Source organism: Palaemon carinicauda, chromosome 35, assembly GCF_036898095.1.
Source record: "Palaemon carinicauda isolate YSFRI2023 chromosome 35, ASM3689809v2, whole genome shotgun sequence".
NCBI lineage: Eukaryota > Metazoa > Arthropoda > Malacostraca > Decapoda > Palaemonidae > Palaemon > Palaemon carinicauda.
Window position 1 is genome coordinate 17,633,353 of NC_090759.1, and position 21,694 is coordinate 17,655,046.

The 21,694-nt window shown below is 42.7% G+C and overlaps 1 protein-coding gene across 1 annotated transcript in view; it reads left to right on the forward strand.

Moving 5' to 3' along the window:
• The window catches only part of LOC137627644 (uncharacterized), a 598,615-nt gene that overhangs the window by 573,247 nt on the left and 3,674 nt on the right, over window positions 1-21,694 (forward strand). The window contains exons 4-5 of the mRNA XM_068358784.1: window positions 4,900-5,003; window positions 15,822-15,989. Coding sequence (XP_068214885.1) covers window positions 4,900-5,003; window positions 15,822-15,868 — 151 coding nt within the window. The 3' untranslated portion in view covers window positions 15,869-15,989. The remainder of the gene's footprint in view (window positions 1-4,899; window positions 5,004-15,821; window positions 15,990-21,694) is intronic.

Below are 21,694 nucleotides of genomic sequence, written 5' to 3' on the forward strand. Positions count from 1 at the left end.
AGTGAGCATACCTGGTTTCCTGGATATTCTTGGAAAGTCTGCATATGCCCACGTTGCAACGCTCAACTTGGCTGGTAAGTTATATGTTAGTGATTTGATTGATTTATTTTTATTTTGCCTTAGTAGTTATTTTATTTTCTTTAGAAGTAACTTGTTTAATTCAATTGTAGTTAGATTTTCTGATTACTTAAGCAACAACATTATGTGTATATTTGTTTCATCATGACCCCATTAATCAAAAATAGGCCTGTACAGTACTTTAATGTATTTGGTTCTTTTTCTAATGTTCTTAGGTTCCTCAGTCTTTTGTATGACCAACATAAGAAGGAAGCCTCTCCACACTAATCTTTTATTCCTTATGCTGGGATAACACATTCACGTATCTTGCTCCTGTTTTCTCCTGTAAGAGGATTTAATGGTAGTTGGCAACCAAATACATCAAACTTTAGGGCTTGCGAAGTAAAACCGAGGGTGTTGGTATGTCTGGCGTGTGGCGCTACATTTTTTTGGGTGGCACACGTACCCTCCGGTATCCGATTGGATGCAAATCATGGTCGAGGCTCAAGCCCGTAAATGAGGGAGTGTACAGATTTGGTGGGTTTGACTGTCTGCTGAAAATAGCATGTAGATGAGATGTATATAGCTTGTAGGTTGGACATAAACATGGTATATTTATGGTGGGTAAATCTTTAATTGGTAAGGTCGACCGGGTATATCTGACAACATTTCTGATTGACCTCCTAGTGGAAAATATTGGAAACTTTTGACCATGTGGTATTTAAAGAGCCGCGAGATAATTCAGTTCACTAGTTCAGTGACCAAGCATCTAATTTTTGTATGATGTATACTTTGGGCACAATATTGTGTATTTTCCCATAGCGACTTGGTTTTTGTATGTGTTGTCTGTGCTACTATATGTATTATCATCTTAAGGCATTAAAGTACCGGTAAATATTATACCCAATGAAAGTAATAACAACACCACACGAAATTACTGTAAACATTTCAAATATATTACAAAAACTAGTAAATATCATATTAGAGGTAATGATACTTAAAATGCCTGAATGAAATAACATATAAATAAGTAAAAAAAGTAAATACATGATGCAAGTAATAATACAAACTTATGAAATGAATACCTCTAGTATATTTCCGGATAAGTCAATACACATGAGTTTGTACAAATCAAAATTAAGGTTGGGCTAAACACTAGCCTGTGGTTAAGAGTTGCCATCTCCTGTGTAATTACAGTAGATGGTATTATTTCATACAGATTGGCTTTCCTGCCCTTCATGGCGGATGATTCTTTTACTTTGGCTAATAATGAATGGATTAGCATATCTCTAAAAGAGGGAGTGGTTATCAAATAATTCTATGAATTCTGTGATTCTTTGACAAAGTACGTAATCAGAATACCCAAGTCATTGACAGCATAGACAGATTATACAGTATTTCAACCCTTTTCTTCTACCTCACTATAGGCATTTAATGGTTTGAGACTTGCTGGTGTGAAAAGAGAGAGAGAGAGAGAGAGAGAGAGAGAGAGAGAGAGAGAGAGAGAGAGAGAGAGAGAGAGAGAGAGAGAGAGAGAGAGAGAGAGAGAGAGAGAGAGATTGTGTTTCAGTTAACTTATTTAGCCAAAATTATTTACAATAATCATTATAGCTTGTGAATTGAGACCAGATATTTAAACGTAAATTATAATTTCTTTCTATTACTATAACAATTAAAAACAGCACATACTGTATGTTTAACTGTGTTGGGCATGACGGGGTGGCCCCAATGTTCGACTACAGTGACAATACCAATTCTTAAGTCACACAATGTCACACAAACACAAACGTGCGTACAAATGACTGGCGTTGCAATTGTTCCCGTCAGATGTACGTCTAACGCACACAGCCTTTACTCTACCTGACAGAACAGAAAAGGGCAATTTTGTCTTCTAGGAGTAAACGGGAGCAACATACGTGAATGTGTGATCCCAGCATTAGTTATGTCTCACCCAATAATTTAACTTTGTGAGTCTACAACACTAAAAAGATCTTAAGCTCTTCTCCAAGTATTTACTTTCACAGAAATAGCTCTTCTAGTGTTTGCAAATAATGTTTTATGCTTTGTTTTGCCCATCATCTTTCTTTTTTCAAATATTAGTATTTTCAGTAATAGAGCAAATATCATCTTTTAGATCACCAACCTAGTCAGCTACTTATTCTTAGAAATAGTGGACTGTTTCATCACCTGCAGATTTAAAGATTTTCATCTTTGCTGTGTTTAGTTAATTTCAACATGATTTTTTTTGTCAGAGTGATATTGTAAAGTGATATTTGTACCAAGCTAGGCATATAGAAAATGTAGTTGGCGGGGCCATTTCTGCCAAGTATTAATATTCTGCATAATTGAGTCTAAGTACTGCAGCTTAATTTTTATTTCTGGTAATAAAGTGTATCCATTGTGTTAGTTCTTGTAAGTATTTTTGTATTTATTATTATTGTTTGGATTTTGATTGTGTTATGCACTAGCTACTTTTTTGCACGAATTGTTGTACATACCTAGCAATGGAATTTGATTTGTGTTTTCCATGGAGTCTTCTCCCTTGCTCATGTTTGGTGCCAGGAAAACTGACATTCCAGGGAAGTTGAAGAACCAATCATTTCATTTCTAGGGTTAACTCCACCTTCCAATAAGTGAGTGTCCTTATTTTAAATGATAAAAGGTTTGCCTTTATAAGATTCCACCTCAACCAACCCTCTTAGTCCCGCGTTCAAGGTCAAAAGTGAAGAGCTACTCGCCTGTCGTTAACTTCCTCATTAAGGAATTCAACAGCTATTCTAGTTCTGTTGAAGTTATTCCTTATTTAAAAGGACCCTGGTTTGCACAGCTACGAAAAACACAAATTACTTATAGAATTTGTTAAGAATTAAGATCTTTCAGGCAAGGCTTACCATGCATTTGCCTTCTCTTGACCAGAGCCCTTTCCTCCTCTATAGAATATGTTGTGGCAAGGTCTGTTAATCACTCCTTACCGGAGAAGTCACCTAATTTGGGAATTGTTACTCACAGAAGAAAATACACGAGATTGCTGCTGATGATATGCCTTCTACTTCTGACTCTGGTCTCCAAGTTGGCAAAGGTTTTGCCATTGCTGTTGTATTTGTGTTGAAGAAGCTCCAGTCATCAAATTCACCACTAGGTCTTCACTTTCTCCTCAACATGATACTGTTATTTTGTCTGTTCTTCACATTCACTGCCTGCTAACTAACCTGCTTCCAGTCTGACTACTCCCCTGCCTTGTCCACTGACTGACCTATTTCTAGTATGACTACACACCTGCCTCCACATTGCTATTTGCTCCTTTACTTGTACAATATATTCAACTTCCACCGTGCCTGGTAATCAACCTTCTAATTCAACTACCTCTTCATCTTTGGCATGGCCCGCAGATGTTTCTATGAATAGTAAACATATATACATATACAAGGCTGAATGATACTATGTATAAAAGCATAGTTAAGACTGGTGAATTTTATGGTTTTGCTTTGCCTCCTCCTACACTAATTACTCTTCCTGCAAACATTATTCCTTCGCTCAAGATATTGAATTGTATATGTTTGCTCTTCTGCTGATGCTGCTTCAGCATCCTTTGGAAATTTTGCTTCTTGGCACTAGTAGATAATAATCACCCTCTCTTGACATCTCAACTGTGGTCACAGTACGAGCTGAAGTCCATCCTCAGTTCACTTGGAGTTCTCAATCACGTACATACTTCCACCAACCATGATTCTTCCTAACACTTGAGACCATGACTGTCACTACTCCAAGTCATCATCTACCTGTACCTGATTATAGCTGCAACTGCTCCTGTGGTCAAGAGAGTAATTGCAATAATACAGACAGCTATGAAGGAAAGAGCCATTCTTCAGTATACAAGGACCTTTCCAGATCTTGTGCCAGGGACAATGACAAAAGTCTGTTACATTGTGCAACTTCAGAGATATTATGCAAAAAGTCGTTCAGTAGTTGTTGACCTCCTGTTTCCTTAAAGGAGTGCCTATTTTTCAAATTTAGTTTTGCAACTTTACCTCACCACATGTCACCTGCTAAGGGGAAGCCATCAACTAGCCCACCTGAAATCTAATAAAATTCGATGGCCAAGAAGATTCTTGCTGGTTTCACCACTTCTTTAGAATTTTATTGTACAGTAAGGACAACTACTTATAGTATGAATAGGAGGTAGTCATTGTCAGCTGAGATTGGTTTGGCTCTTGCAGCCTTGGAGAATAAACCACCTGATCTTTGTCTCTATACCTTGAACATGTAAAAAAAGATTACTTGGATTCTCCTTTACTAGAAGAAGCTTCCTTTTGGGACATGCTATGTTGGGTTGGCAAGATCTTCCATCTAGAGTGCCTCAGCAATACACAAATGAAAATGTCCTAAAAGGATTAAGACATTTAATAATAATGCTGATGTTAGCTCGAAGAACAGGGACAAAAGTTTAATTGAAAAGCTGTTTTGTTGCTACATGACTGGTTATGTTGGTAAACTTACTCTTTCTAGATGTTACACCTATTAGCATTACAAAATTTAATATGTAAGTGCTAAAATAAGCAGATTTTACCAGTTGAAACATTAAACTAAACCCTTTGTGATATTTTCAGATAGAAAGTGAGGTCCTTTTTACATGTCAATTTACTCAATGCATTACTTAATCCTAAATGCAATCAGTGATATCTATAAGTGAAAGTAAATGTTTTCTTGATTACCTTAATGATATAAACATACCAATTGCCTTTTTTGAGATTCATAGTCAGAAAAACTTTTAGAAATGTAATATTGATGAAATGGATGCGGTAGCAGAAAAAAATAAATTAATTGAAAATTTTATATTTTCAGGGTTTTTGAGCCAACAGAAAAGATTCAAAGTGGATCTGTAACCTTGAAACCTTCCGGAGAGGGATTCTATGGTTTGATAGTCGACAACCTCATATCTGAAGATTGTAAGTACTATAGCCTTTATAAAGCACTCCTTTAAATTTCCAATTTCAGGTCAATGATTGATTGTTCTGATTGTTTGATATTTATCCTTTTGATATCAAGTGTTCATACAATAGTCCTTGCTTTTTCTAACTATCAGCACATGTCTTCTAAACATTTAAACATCCAGGCTAATTACCCATACAAGAAAAAAGTACAGTATTAAAATTCTCAAAGCATACTCTCAAGAACATATTCTGCTATTCAGATGGATCCAATCCAAGTCTTCTTATATTCCTATCCTAGTATTCCAGAATCGGAATGAGTTCTGGAATGATTTAACTAGGTGTGTAGAAGGACTGGGTAGAAGGAATTATGTAGTTGTTATGGGTGACTTAAATGCTAGAGTGGGCGCTGGAGAGGTAGAAGGTGTCATTGGTAAGTATGGCGTACCAGGTGAAAATGAGAGTGGTGAGAGACTGGTAGACATGTGTGTTGAACAAGAGATGGTAATAGGTGCTAGCTTCTTTAAAAAGAAAGATAAGAATAAGTATACATGGGTAAGAGTGGCAAATGGAAGAGTAGTAGAAAGGGCATTAATGGATTATGTGTTGGTAACTAGAAGAATGTTTGGAAGATTGAAAGACGTGCACGTGTTTAGGGGTATGGCTAACGGTATGTCTGATCATTTTTTGGTGGAAGGAAAATTAGTTGTAGCAAAAGAGTGGGGGAATAGAGTAGGTGGATGTAAAAGGGAGGTAGTGAGGATTGAAGAGCTAATAAAACCGGGGGTAAGAAGTAAATATCAGGAAAGGTTGAAAATGGCATATGATGAGGTGGGAGTAAGAGAAACTGGTAATTTAGAGGAGGAATGGAAGTTAGTAAAAGAAAATTTTGTTGGGATTGCAAGTGATGTATGTGGCAAGAAGGTTGTTGGAGGCAGCATGAGGAAGGGCAGTGAATGGTGGAATGAAGGAGTGAAGGTGAAAGTGGAAGAGAAGAAGAGGGCTTTTGAAGAATGGCTGCAGAGTAATAGTATAGAGAAGTATGAAAAATATAGAGAGAAAAAGGTGGAAGTAAAGCGCAAGGTACGTGAGGCAAAGAGGGCAGCTGACCTGAGGTGGGGTCAGGGATTGGGTCAGTCATATGAAGAGAATAAGAAGAAGTTTTGGAAAGAAGTGAAGAGAGTAAGGAAGGCTGGCGCAAGAATTGAAGAGACAGTGAAAGATGGAAATGGAAGGTTGTTAAAAGGAGAGGAGGCAAGGAAAAGGTGGGCGGAATATTTTGAAAGTTTGCTGAATGTTGAGGATAATAGGGAGGCAAATATAACTGCTGTTCCAGGTGTTGAGGTGCCAGTGATGGGAGATGAGAATGAGAGAGAGATAACAATAGAGGAAGTGAGGAGAGCACTAGATGAAACGAGAGTAGGAAAAGCATCTGGTATGGACGGTGTGAAAGCTGAGATGTTGAAGGAAGGGGGTGTGACTGTACTTGAATGGTTGGTGAGATTGTTTAATATGTGTTTTGTGTTGTCAATGGTACCAGTAGATTGGGTTTGTGCATGTATTGTACCACTATATAAGGGTAAGGGAGATGTGCATGAGTGTTGTAATTCAAGAGGTATTAGTTTGTTGAGTGTAGTTGGAAAAGTGTATGGTAGAGTACTGATTAATAGGATTAAGGATAAAACAGAGAATGCAATCTTGGAAGTACAGGGTGGTTTTAGAAGAGGTAGGGGTTGTATGAATCAGATTTTTACAGTTAGGCAGATATGCGAGAAATATTTAGCAAAAGGTAAGGAGGTGTATGTTGCGTTTATGGATCTGGAGAAAGCATATGATAGAGTTGATAGGGAAGCAATGTGGGATGTGATGAGGTTATATGGAGTTGGTGGAAGGTTGTTGCAAGCAGTGAAAAGTTTATACAAAGGTAGTAAAGCATGTGTTAGAATAGGAAATGAAGTGAGTGATTGGTTTCCGGTGAGAGTGGGGCTGAGACAGGGATGTGTGATGTCGCCGTGGTTGTTTAACTTGTATGTTGATGGAGTGGTGAGAGAGGTGAATGCTCGAGTGCTTGGACGAGGATTAAAACTGGTAGGCGAGAATGACCATGAATGGGAGGTAAATCAGTTGCTGTTTGCGGATGATACTGTACTGGTAGCAGACACAGAAGAGAAGCTTGACCGACTAGTGACAGAATTTGGAAGGGTGTGTGAGAGAAGGAAGTTGAGAGTTAATGTGGGTAAGAGTAAGGTTATGAGATGTACGAGAAGGGAAGGTGGTGCAAGGTTGAATGTCATGTTGAATGGAGAGTTACTTGAGGAGGTGGATCAGTTTAAGTACTTGGGGTCTGTTGTTGCAGCAAATGGTGGAGTGGAAGCAGATGTACGTCAGAGAGTGAATGAAGGTTGCAAAGTTTTGGGGGCAGTTAAGGGAGTAGTAAAAAATAGAGGGTTGGGCATGAATGTAAAGAGAGTTCTATATGAGAAAGTGATTGTACCAACTGTGATGTATGGATCGGAGTCGTGGGGAATGAAAGTGATGGAGAGACAGAAATTGAATGTGTTTGAGATGAAGTGTCTGAGAAGTATGGCTGGTGTATCTCGAGTAGATAGGGTTAGGAACGAAGTGGTGAGAGAGAGAACGGGTTGTAAGAAATGAGTTAGCGGCTAGAGTGGATATGAATGTGTTGAGGTGGTTTGGCCATGTTGAGAGAATGGAAAATGGTTGTCTGCTAAAGAAGGTGATGAATGCAAGAGTTGAGGGGAGAAGTACAAGAGGAAGGCCGAGGTTTGGGTGGATGGATGGTGTGAAGAAAGCTCTGGGTGATAGGAGGATAGATGTGAGAGAGGCAAGAGAGCGTGCTAGAAATAGGAATGAATGGCGAGCGATTGTGACGCAGTTCCAGTAGGCCCTGCTGCTTCCTCCGGGGCCTTAGATGACCGCGGAGGTAGCAGCAGTAGGGGAGTCAGCAATATGAAGCTTCATCTGTGGTGGAAATGTGGGAGGTTGGGCTGTGGCACCCTAGCAGTACCAGCTGAACTCGGTTGAGTCCCTGATTAGGCTGAAGGAACATAGAGAGTAGAGGTCCCCTTTTTGTTTTGTTTCATTGTTGGTGTCGGCTACCCCCCAAAATTGGGGGAAGTGCCTTGGTATATAGATAGATAGATAGATAGATAGTATTCCATAAAATTCCTCATTTTTCATTTAGGTGTTGAAATTATTCTTTGTACTGTACTTTTCTGCAGTATTCTTCTTAAGACCTCTGCCTAAAATGTTGCAACTCTTTGGTCTATCTTCAGGGATAGAAGTTTGTCTCTCCCTTGCATCAAGGGTTGCCGATCTATGCTATCATATGTGTTCAAGGCGAGACTTGCTGAGATATCCACTTCTTACATTCTTAGAGACCCTGTTTGATCTTTCTCTATTACCCGTCCGAGAACACAGTTGTCCTCCCATTATGGGGCGTTAACAGTGTTTTTTTGGCTGTGAGGTTGCTTCATTCAAACCTTTGGAGACAGAGCTATCTTGTCCAACACCCTCTTTTTAGTCTCCTTAGCTATGGCCATGAAAGTGAGGGAGCTTCTAGCTGTTTCCTTCCAGGTTGCCAATTCAGGGAAGATTTGATATCGTATCTTCAAGAGTTTTTGCCAAGGCGGAGATGATGTAGCACCCTCTTCCCAGGTCTTTTTCATTAAAGGGATTTTGACGAAGGAAAAATCTATTTCTGGGTGAGGAACCTGTGTCGCTCCGTGAAATGCTCCTTATAGCACCATTTCTAAGGCATAAATATTGCTAAATATACCAGAGAAAAAAAGATGCATGGAATGCCAGGAATAAACCCCTCCCGCTCACTCTAATATTAGTGTCGGTATAGTAACTGGGGCGTGTTAGAACCACGACCATAGGTCCCTCACCAGTTAGACCTCTCCTTCAACATCTCCCGGAACTACGTTGTGCCGATCTACACCCGACTGCTGCCTTCTACTACGACTATCCTTCCCTCACCCTTACCCCTCCCCATGCTCCCTCCCTCATTCCTCCTTAGCACCAGCGAAGGTTCAGACGTGTTTTTCATAGCTCTGTGTTGTTTTGTGTTTAGGACTTTGTAGGTAACTACCTTGCTTAGGGTAGCCGATGTTCCTAGTCACCCTTGCCAATTATTTTTGCTTCTCAGGGACCCTCAAAACTATTATCTAAGGATGTGCTATCCTTTTTTTCTGAGAGACGTAATAGTCAGGACTGGGGACCTTGGGGTCCATGAATACCAGGCCTCTAGAGCCCTCACTATCAAATCCGTGACCAGATCAGTTGCCATTAAAAAAATTTCCCTGTTGCCAAGGTCTTGGAAACGGCTATGTTGCAGTCAAATTCTATTTTTATCTTTTTATTTAAGAGGTGTTTCTCAGTGGTTTGGAAACCGTAATTCCTTGGGTCCCTTGGTTATGAAAGGACAGGTTGTCAGGCCAGAGACTATTATTGCCTTATAATTCCATCATATTTACTTTTTTTGTTATTATTTATCTAGTTATGCTTAGGATGTTGTACTTGGTGTTTGGATAATAGGGTTAGATATGGCTTGTTTGGGTGACGGGATAGTTTAAGTTAGGTATATATTCAAGTCTTGTTATTTGGATCCTCCAGAAGTTGAGTGTCTGACTTATAACCAACTCCGTGGGCAACTTTTTCACCAGTCACTATTGGGTTTCTCGTCATCAGATATTCACATGAAACAAAGTGACAATAAGTAATGCTGATGTTTGGTGTAGGAACGTTGAGTTGCATTGCCTATACCTCCGATGTCGTATAACACAACACCAGCAGACTGACCAGACAGCGCGTTGGCCCCGGCCAGTGCCTGGATGTTACTTGGTGATGGCGCTTCCAGGATATAGGTGGCAAGTTGTTTTCGGTCAGTGTTGGCTACCTTGGCTGACGTTTGTCATCACCCCAAAGTTGCCTAACACCGATAGATTTGGTCAGTCTAGGCACTCATTCCATGGAAATGAGTCTCCTACTATCTGTCCCCTTTCATTTTGGCTACAGCGCATTCTACAGTGAGGCGACAAGTACAGTAGTCTGCAGGTCGTTATTGGCAACTGTGGGCTGTATTTTAATAACCCCCAATATCGCCTAACACTGAACCAATGAGACAGTTTGGCACTTTCCAGAAGATGGAGTCGCCAGTTATGCCTTGTAATTCAACGCCTTTGAGGATTTAGTAGCAGGTCTATTCTGACGACCGTTCTAATTCTAGCTTTCTGTTTCGTGCTCCCTCCTCTTGGTCGCTGAGTACTAGAAAGTAAGGGGTGGGCGGTTCTCCTAACAACTCCCTAAGGCTCCTTTTTATTTTTTTTTTCTGGTTTGGATGTTGCTACAGATACCTTCTCATGAAGCCAGGCTCAAGATTGGGTTTTGACTTAGTAGTCTAGTTTTCGGTGGAAATTATGAAAAAGATATTTGTTTCTTAATTGAGCCAATATTACTTGGAGTCTCTTCTAAGTCTTTTGCCTCCTCAGGTTCTTTGTGAAAACTTGTTCAGCTCTAGTTGTCTTCACCAGTGTTTTTTATGTTGCCTGTCTCGTGGTCTCGTTCTTGCTCAGGGGAGAGGTGGTCTGGTGGGATATAGGCTCCTACGTTCGCCAGAGGAGACTCTTTCACCTTTGGTTGTTGTTTGGCATGTCTCCGAGGATATTGTCTTATCTGGCCTCCTTTTGGTGATGAGTAATCCTTATGATCTCGATGCCTTTCTTTTGTAGTTGGAACAATGCTCCAGGGAGGGACATACTACTCCTTACCTTGGAGAGGTCCTTTACCTCTCAAATGGTTATGCGGCCGATTACTGTCTGGACTGGCTTTCAATTCTCCCTTGTCCTTTCCAGTTGCAGTCTGCTGTGAATCGTAAAAGAATTGTTTGGGTTTAAGTTTAGTGTTTTCTTGCTTTATTTAATCATTGTTTGTTACCTATTCTGATAATTTAAAAAAAGGAAATTCTACCAGTTCCCTTCTTGTCAATGTGAGTAATTATGCTTGATAAATTACCCTAAGGTAATGTTTATCTATATGGAATTTTCAAAATAAAGTTAATAATAACACTTCGCTGAATAATGTAGCTAGTCCTACCCATCCTTCCCTTCATCTGGTATTTCTCAAATGGAGACAGAGGTAATGATCTCTTGGCTCAGCCATCAGTATTACCAATGGTGGTGTAGAATAAGAGGTATCACGAATTGCCAATGTGATAAAAATTTGGGCATGTTATTGGGATTGAGGGCTAGCTAGATTACCTAGGTAAGAATTAATAATATTAATTGTATTTTGAAAATTTCCTTCATGGTGGCTTTCTCCATCAGTTATCTGCCCTATGTAAGTATTTGAGTATCGGTAAATTTCATTTTTATTTGAGGGGCAAAAATCCCTCGTATGTTTTTCTCTGCGGGGAGGAAAGTTGATTTTCCCAAATTTTATTGTTACTATTAATTGGTTATCTTTTGAACTGTATTTAGAACATATTGCACATGCTTTGGAAATGAAAGCTATGCACAGGATAAAATTTTTAAAATTATTAGTTTTACATACATACACCAAGGCACTTCCCCCAATTTTGGGGGGTAGCTGACATCAAACAAATGAAACAAAAAGGGGACATCTCTCTACGGTCCTCCCAGCCTGACAAGGGACTCAGCCGAGTTCGGCTGGTACTGCTAGAGTGGCACAGCCCACCCTCCTAAATTATCCACCATAGATAAAGCTTCATAATGCTGAATCCCCTACTGCTGCTACCCCCGGAGGAAGCAGCAGGGCCTACCGGAACTGCGTCACAATCGCTCGCCATTCATTCCTATTTCTAGCATGCTCTCTTGCCTCTCTCACATCTATCCTCCTATCACCCAGAGCTTCCTTCACTCTATCCATCCACCCAAACCTTGGCCTTCCTCTTGTACTTCTCCCATCAACTCTTGCATTCATCACCTTCTTTAGCAGACAGCCATTTTCCATTCTCTCAACATGGCCAAACCACCTCAACACATTCATATCCACTCTAGCTGCTAACTCATTTCTTACACCCGTTCTCACCCTCACTACTTCGTTCCTAACCCTATCTATTCGAGATACACCAGCTATACTCCTTAGACACTTCATCTCAAACATTCAATTTCTGTCTCTCCGTCACTTTCATTCCCCACAACTCCGATCCATACATCACAGTTGGTACATTCACTTTCTCATACAGAACTCTCTTTACATTCATGCCCAATCCTCTATTTTTTACTACTCCCTTAACTGCCCCAACACTTTGCATCCTTCATTCACTCTCTGACGTACATCTGCTTCCACTCCATCATTTGCTGCAACAAAAGACCCAAGTACTTAAACTGATCCACCTCCTCAAGTAACTCTCCATTCAACATGACATTCAACCTCGCAGCACCTTCCCTTCTCGTACATCTCATAACCTTACTCTTACCCACATTAACTCTCAACTTCCTTCTCTCACACACCCTTCCAAATTCTGTCACTAATCTGCCAAGCTTCTCTTCCACGTCTGCAACCAGTACAGTATCATCCGCTAACAACAACTGATTTACCTCCCATTCATGGTCATTCTCCTCTACCAGTTTCAATCCTCGTCCAAGCACTCGAGCATTCACCTCTCTCACCACTCCATCAACATACAAGTTAAACAACCACGGTGACATCACACATCCTTGTCTCAGTCCCACTCTCACCGGAAACCAATCACTCACTTCATTTCCTATCCTAACACATGCTTTACTACCTTTGTAGAAACTTTTCACTGCTTGCAACAACCTTCCACCAACTCCATATAACCTCATCACATTCCACATTGCTTCCCTATCAACTCTATCATACACTTTCTCCAGATCCATAAACGCAACATACACCTCCTTACCTTTTGCTAAATATTTCTTGCATATCTGCCTAGCTGTAAAAATCTGATTCATACAACCCCTACCTCTTTTAAAACCACCCTGTACTTCTAAGATTGCATTCTCTCTTTTATCCTTAATCCTATTAATCAGTACTCTGCCATGCACTTTTCCATGTACACTCAACAAACTAATACCCATTGAATTACAACACTCATGCACATCTCCCTTACCCTTACGCACAAACACAATCTACTGGTACCATTGACAACACAAAACACATATTAAACAATCTCACCAACCATTCAAGTACAGTCACACCCCCTTCCTTCAACATCTCGGCTCTCACATCATCCATACCAGATGCTTTTCCTACTCTCGTTTCATCTAGTGCTCTCCTCACTTCCTCTCTTGTAATCTCTCTCTCATTCTCATCTCCCATCACCGGCACCTCAACACCTGCAACAGAAATTATATCTGCCTCCCTATTATCCTCAACATTCAGTACTTTCAAGATACTCCGCCCACCTTTTCCTTGCCTCCTCTCCTTTTAACAACCTTCCATTTCCATCTTTCACTGTTTCTTCAATTCTTGAACCAGCCTTCCTTCTCTTCTTCACTTCTTCCCAAAACTTCTTCTTATTCTCTTCATAGTTTTATGATATATAAAGTGCAACACATCCATATATTGAAGATTTTATGTAGGCCATATTAAGACTATATCAAGCCTAAGTTCTAGAACAGTACTGTATTGCATTGCATTTTTATCCTTCACTTTGCTTTTGGTTTGTTCCGTAACCGAAATACAAACCACGCTATTTACATTGGGTTTACCTTTTAGCGCAGCTGAAATGGCGAGCCATTAGAATTTAACGAGGGTGTATTACCCCCGCGCTAGTTAGGGGGGGGGGGGGTAGGGGAGTGGTAGCTAGCTACCCCTCCCCCCCCTCACACACAGATGAATGCTCACTTTCACTTTTGGCTTGGACTGTGACAGACGTCTCTGTCTTTGTCCTCTCTTGGCAGCCATTGTTTGTTTTGTCTTTACTTGATCGCTTACTTTTCTTTTACTCAATATATATGTAAACATGTTTTCATGTTTGTATATATATATTTGAGTATAGAAATCAGTAAGTTTCCTTTTCAGATTTGTGTGTGTAGTGTACGATATCTACGTGGTGTCCTCGGCAGTTTGGCCACCATGGCGTATTTTATGGGTGGCGATCGAGTTTGACTTCGGTCTTTCTCTCTCTCTCTCTCTTGAGGTCGTTCACCCTTTTACTACGTGTTACTACGCCTTTGTAGCTTCCTTTCCGTGTGTGGGGGGGGGGGGGGGGTTGCTACGCCGTACGTTTGTCTCAATTAGTTTATGAATCTAATTGTAGTTATTTTTTTTTTTTCAGCTTGTAGAACGATTCCTTTCGGGGTTTTCGTTCTTTCTTTAGTGTTCATTCATTTCTAAATTACATAGTTACATAATTATAATTGTTATAATTCTGTTTTGGTTACAGCTCTCCTTCCGTGAGTGTAAGTGGTTGTGAGGGCACGTGCCTGTTGTGTAATTCTTGTTTCCTTTCCCTCGGGATTCCTCTTCGGAGCCTTCCCGGGGGAATGAATGTGTACTAATGATTTTTGTTTTATTTTTTTACAGTTACCGATCTAGTTCGTTTCTGTAATATGGCAACGGTGTGAGCTGTCTTGTTGAGGCCTGGGGATTCGGCTGTTGCTGCCTCCCCCCTTGTATTTTCGTCAGGGGCGTGTCTCCTTCTACTGGAAGTACTCCCGTGACGACGGACAGCTCTCTAGTTCACTTTAGAACTTTCAGGAGGCTTGCCTCCTTGGGCGGGTAACTTTCCTTCCGAGGGAAGTTTTTCCTGTCCAGGCTTGAGTTTTTCCCCTTTTGGGGGGTTCTTCTCTTGCCTTTTTTTCGTGCGACTATGCTCTTGGTGCTGAGCGGTCACACCTGCAGTTTCGCTCAAGGGGCTGGGCAACTGCAGGAGCTCCTCTTCGGAGGATTGCTCCTTTTAGGTCACTGGCTGACCAGTCTCTTCTACGAAGTGTTTCTCTTTCGTTCGCGAGAGAGTACACTCATAGAGACTCCTCTTCGGAGGATTCTTCTGCTGCTGTTGCTGTGGACCTCGAACCTCTGCAGGTAAACCATGCTTCCTTGTGTTCCGAGTATTGAGTCAATACTGTCGCGTCCCCCATACCCTGACGAGGTGGTATTGGGAACGTCCTAACCCAGAGTTCCTTCTGGAACTCCAGGTCAACTGCCTAGGACGGGTCACACTTCTTCCTTCACACACAAGCTTATGTAGGCCACACGGTTCCTTGCGGAGCAAGGAACTTGTGAGGTGCAGGGACTCCTTTTCTCGAGTGCGACTCACTCGGATTCTGAGTCCCCGGGTAAAGCCAAAGCCAGTATGGCTGGGGACTTTCCACCCTACCTAATGGGTAAGTCACCCAATGTAAATAGCGTGGTTTGTATTTCGGTTACGGAACAAATGACAAACTCGAAGATAATTTGTATTTTTCCTAACCATACAAACCTTAGCTATTTACACACATTTGCCCGCCAGCCCTGTCCCCCAAGACAAGTCCTACCTCTAAGTGAAAGTGAGCATTCATCTGTGTGTGAGGGGTAGCTAGCTACCACTTCCCTACCCCCCCCGCTAACTAGCGCGGGGGGTAATACACCCTCGTTAAATTCTAATGGCTCGCCATTTCAGCTGCGCTAAAAGGTAAACCCAATGTAAATAGCTAAGGTTTGTATGGTTAGGAAAAATACAAATTATCTTTGAATGTCATATTATGATAGAGTTTGACTTGATAATTTTCTAAACTATGTACAGAAGCAGCACTACTTCTACAAATATTCTTGGAGTATAGTTAGTTTTGTTTGTGTTTACTTATACAGATATTTATATTCATAAGTGTTTAATCTTTTCAGTTTCAGAATCTCTCGTTATAACACTGCCAAAAACGCTTAGAATATAGATTTATCATGGCTGCAGATTTGCAAGAAAATGGGACGGTCAAATTGAATGAGGAATTTTTAGCTGAATTAGAAACTGCAGCTGAAGGACGATACACAGAAGATGATGCAGAATTCATGAAGGTACTGCTTTAGAACTTGGAAGTTTTTATGTTAATTACCAGCCATTTTGCTGTCATTGATGGTTACATTTTTTTCAGACATTAACTAAGTAGTAGTTTGAGTAAAGCTCCTTGACTGAAATTCCAAAAGTTCTATCTTTTTTTTATCTATTGTGTCACCCATAATGGTATAGATTTCAGTGTCCAGTTATACACTTGCCATGCTGTTTAGTTCTATTGACACAAAGCAGATATCAATCATTCAAGCAAAGAAAGAAAAAAAAAGTATAAGAAAAAGATTAAACAGTCTTGATATGATGCAACAGGACTTCCAAACTCTCTGCTTCCAAAGACAAAAGTGGAGAGTCTGACAGGCAGGTGTGTCAGGCTATTCTTCTACACACTCCACTTGTTATCTACCCCATCAACAATTTTAATGAATATACCAGCTTCACTGAAGACATTCCGTATTTTAAAGGAAGAAAAGTTTGTATATATGTAGGAATAAAATTGCAGTGGTTAGAGGTACTGTACTTCAGAAGCCCTTCAAAATTGTTTTAAAAATCCCTTTGTCCTACAGATTAAATTTTCCTTCACAAATTACATGAACCCATCTTAAAATATAAAATACCGCATGTCGAGTCTGATATATGTACCATTAAGGGACATGAAGACACTGAAAAAGCAGCCAAAACTCGAAACTATTATGGTTATACCAGATACACCTTTTCTTTTTGGTTCTTTTTTTTTTTACCATCTTGTAACCCCATCATCATCAGTAAATCACATACATTGTAGAATAATAAATATGATGAAAAATTAAATAAACTTAACTTCGTTGGATTGTGGTGCTCTTCCTTCTAAAACTAACATCATATTGTAGTACAGTTCTTGTAATATCCTGTCTTTGAATTGGTCACATTCCTATATATCTAGGGTATTTGATGAATAACCAACTCTCAGAATTTAAATCACATTAAAAATTAAACACATGTAATCAAGTTTGGGAACCATCCTAGCAAGAATATTTTTTAGAATCTATGCCATTTTCATTACTATATCCAAATGCAATTTATTGAACTTCTCATAAGATTTACTATATTCATTCGGAACAAACATTTAGGTCTAGCCTTTTGAGAATTACAGATATAATATTTGGTCTGGTTAAATTATCAATAATTATATGCTTGAAATTACCGTATTTCCAGTGTGATAAGACGCTACAAATGGTAAGACGCACCCTTAAATTAGAAAGGCAGTTTTATAAAAAAAAAAAAAATTAGGATTTTAAAAACTTCTTAGCAGAAATCCATGGTCAGCGACTCTAGCGTGTTTATTGTCTGGCACAGTAACTTTTCTTACATTGGGTGTATTATGAAATGTTCAAGTTAATATTTATTAGCTATATGCCGATTATCCCAATTCTATTACATATTCTTATAAGAATCAACTAAACCAGTTGTAGTTTCCACCACAACTACAGGGTTAGTCACAGTGTTTGGTGTTTCAAGTGTTGTTTACATGAAAGCAGCGTTGCCAAAGGTTTTTTTTATAAATTTTTGGTATGGTAAAGATGTAAAATTCTAGTAATAGTTCCAAAATTCCTCATATACCCTATAAATATTCACATAAAATTTAGTTATTGATTATAAAAATCTATGAATTCTTTTAGGTGGAATACTTTCGCTACTGTTTATGTGATTCTGGGTCTAGTTACTTTTCTGCTAGCTTGGTAATACTGCACTCAACTAACAGAAGTTTGTTCCGTAACTGAAATACAAACCACGCTATTTACATGGGGTAATTACTTTGGCATAGCTGAAATGACGATCCATAAGAATTTTAACGAGGGTTTTAGGGGGGGGGCCCTTGCTACCCCTCCCCCCTCACACACAGTGCGTGCTCCACTTTACTTTTGGCTCGGATGGCGAGCGGATGTCTCTGCTCCCATCCTCGCTTGACGGCCATTAATGTTTTGTCTTTTACTTACTTTTCTGATGTGCACTAGGCGCGCAAGCGCCGACGATCTTCATATGCGTGTAAGCGCCAAAGATCGTCCGCGCGCGGGCACCGATTAACATCAAAGCGCACGCGCGCCGACAATCTTCTGGTGCGCCGAAGATCGTCCGCGCGCATGCGATCGCCAATGATCTTCTTATGCGCGCAAGCGCCGACGATCGTCTTACATAGCCGAAAATCGTCCACGCGTGGGCAAGCGCCGACGATCTTCTGTCGCGCGCAAGCGCCGACGATCTTCTGTCGCGCGCAAGCGCCGACGATTTTCTGTCGCGCGTAAGCGCCAAAGATCGTTCGCTTGCTGGATGGTTTCCCCCACGCAATCGCCCACTTGCGCTCAAGCGCCGACGATCGTCTTACTTAGCCGAAGATCGTCCGCGCGCAGGCACCGATGGTTCCCCGCGCGCAATCACCGACGATCTTCTTTCGTGCTAGCGCCGACGATCTTCATACGCGCGGAAGCGCCGAGGATCGTCCGCGCGGGCACCGATGGTTTCCCGCGTGCGATCGCCGATACGCCCACGCTCACGCGAGTACGCGTGCGCGAATATCCTGCTACGCACGGTTCATTCATGCGCTACCCAGAACAGGACTTTTCGCGCGATCGGCGCACCGATCGCCAACGCAATCATGCCTGAGTTACATCAGGGATTCTGGCGGACAGGCCATCATCGCGTTCCCCTCCCCGCAAGCGCAGATCAGCGCGTTCGCCGGAGGAGAGGAGGTTTCCGGACAGGTCTAAGGACTTTTCTCCTTTCATTGCAGATTCTCAACAGGCGAACCCTCATGTGTCGACTCCTCCGAGGGATCGAACGATCCCCTTCCCTCCAGAGGGAGTATCTGACAGCGCGACTGTCAGTCAGCAGCCCTGGGTTGACACCGTTGTCAGAGCACTTTCGCAGGCGATGAAGCCTGTGCTTTCTGACTGGGGTCACAATTCAGTAGCAACTTCCTCCCCCCCCCCTGGAGAGGAAGAGAGGAATCCCTGACGTGGTATCTCCTCCAACGCCTATCCTGTCTCTTCGCATGCCCTTACGTAAGGCTCTTATCCCTCCTCAGACTTCCTCTCCCTCCCCTGCGGATGGGCATTACCCATCCCCAGGAGAGTCGGAAGAGCCAGTCCTCTCCCCCATCACACCAATGGGGGAAACCCCGCCTCTTCCTGAGAAGTCTTCTCGTACGGAGGTGGCGAAAGCCTTACATCCTTCATTGCTGGAGTCCTGTATCCCTCCTAGGAGGAAACCGGAGGATTCGAAGACTGTTCCCAAGTCTTCCGCAAGGACCCGACAGGAACCAAATGGACCTTTGGAGAATGTCTGCGAGTCTCCCCAGGAAGAGCCTCTGGGGACGGGAGACCTCGCTGCCAGTCCGTCAGGAGGAGAGCTCCAGGAGTCAGAACATGCATTCTGGTAAGTCCTGACCCTCATGAGGAACCTCAAGGAGATCCCAGACCCAGAGATTCCTCGTGAAGGGAAGGATACGGTCCTGGACCGAATCTACGGCACCCAGAAACTCCCTAGGGCCAGTGCAGCTTTGCCCTGGTCTCAGGGGATGAAGAGCGCCAGAGACAAGGCCGAGGGCCAGCTCTCTGAGCTCGCCTCCTTCAATAGATCCAGTGCCGGTAACGAGCTCCTCCCTCCTCCCTGAGTAGGGATCGGGAAAGGGACAGGCCCTCCGGGCAGAAGCCCAGACCATGTTAAAGAAGGACTCTCTCCAAGAGGTCGTGGACGGGTCCCCCAGGCTTCTACAGTCGACTCCTTCCTGTGAAAAGGCGTCTGGAGGCTGGAGACCAGTCATCGACCCCTCGACACTGAACGGGTTTGTCAAACAGTCTCCGTTCAGTATGGAGACGGCAGACACGGTCAGGCTTGCAATGAGACCACAAGACTTCATGTGTACACTGGACCTGAAGGACGCGTACTTCCAAATCCCAGTCCACCCGTCGTCAAGGAAGTACTTTAGATTTTTGCCTGGAAGACAAGATATACCAGTTCAAGGTGCTGTGCTTCGGTCTCTCCACAGCACCTCAAGTGTTCACCAAGGCGTTCACTCTGATTTCATCATGGGCTCACAGGATCGGCATCCGTCTCCTCCGTTTCCTGGACGCCTGGCTGATCCTCGCAGACTCGAAGGCAACCCTTCTTCGCCAGCGAGACAAGTTTCTCGAACTTTGCCAAGATCTAGGGATCATGGTAGACCTCGAGAAGTCCTCTCTGCAGCCCTCTCAGAGTCTGGTATACCTAGGCATGGTCATAGACACCAATCTCCACAAAGCCTTCCCTTCAGACGACAGGATAGCAAGGCTGAGGAAGGTCGCGAGACCTTTCCTCACACGGGAAGAACTTCCAACCCAATCCTGGTTACGTCTCCTCGACCATTTCTCCTCCCTGGCCCGTCTGGTTTCCAACAGTCGCCTCAGGATGAAATCTCTCCAGTGGCGACTCAGGTCGCGGTGGAATCAAGGACACGACTCCCCGGACACCTTGATCCCTATGGGACAACAAGAACAGACGGACCTCCAGTGGCGGGTAGCAGACAAGAACCTACGAAAGGAAGTGGACCTTCTCGTCCTCCCCCCAGACTTGATGCTGTTTTCGGACACATCAAAGAAAGGGGGGGGGCACGTTCTGAACCACAGGACCTCAGGCCGGTGGTCAGAATCAGGAAAGTACCTTCACATAAACCTGCTAGAGATGAAGGCCGTGTTCCTGGCACTTCAGAAGTTCCATCAAGCCGGGCGGTCTACCCTGTGGTTGTGAGGAGCGACAACACCACAGTCACGGCTTATATAAACAGGCAGGGAGGTACTTTTTCGGAACAGCCATCCCATCCTGCAGTAGAGATACTGAGATGGTCCGAGTTCCACTCTATCACCCTAGCAGCTCGCTTCATTCCGGGCAAAGGAATGTGCTCGCCAACAGTCTGAGCAGAGCGACACAGATACTGGGTACCGAGTGGTCTTTGAATCCTCAAGTAGCCAACAAAGTCCTGACTGTGAGGTTCCCCGACTGTGGACCTGTTCGCGACAGCGCTGAACTACAAGCTCCCGCTGTACTGCTCCCTGGTCCCGGATCCCAAGCCCTCTGGTAAGATGCCTTCCAACAACGGTGGGACAACATCGATGTGTACGCCTTTCCCCCGTTCTGGCTGATGAGGAGAGTATTCTACAAGACCAGAGTATCGGTCAATCTTTCAATGACCTCCATAGCTCTGCTAGGGCATCACGCAGATGGTTCACCAGACCTTCTGCAACTCCTTACGGAGCCTCCGAGGGAACACCCTCCACGTCACGAGTTACTCACACAACCACATTCCAACATCCTCCACAAAGCCGTAGCTTCGCTTCGACTTCACGCCGGAAGACTATCCAGCATCTCCTCAAAGAGAGAGGATTTTCGCAACAAGTTGCGAATAGGATGTCTGGACACCTGCGCAAGTCATCCGTAGTAGTCTACCAGGCGAAGTGGCGAGTTTTCCGTGGTCGGTGTCGTGGAAAGGGTATCTCTCCACTCGATGCCACTTCCAGCAATAGGGGAGCTCCTTGTATATTTGCGGGATGAAATGTGCCTTTCAGTCTCGGCAGTGAAAGGCTATCTCTCAGCCTTAAGTCTTGCCTTCAGGCTCAAAGGATAGACATTTCTTCCTCGCTGGAACTTTCTCTTCTCATACGAAGCTATGAACTTACCCGCCCTCAGTCGGAAGTGAGACCTC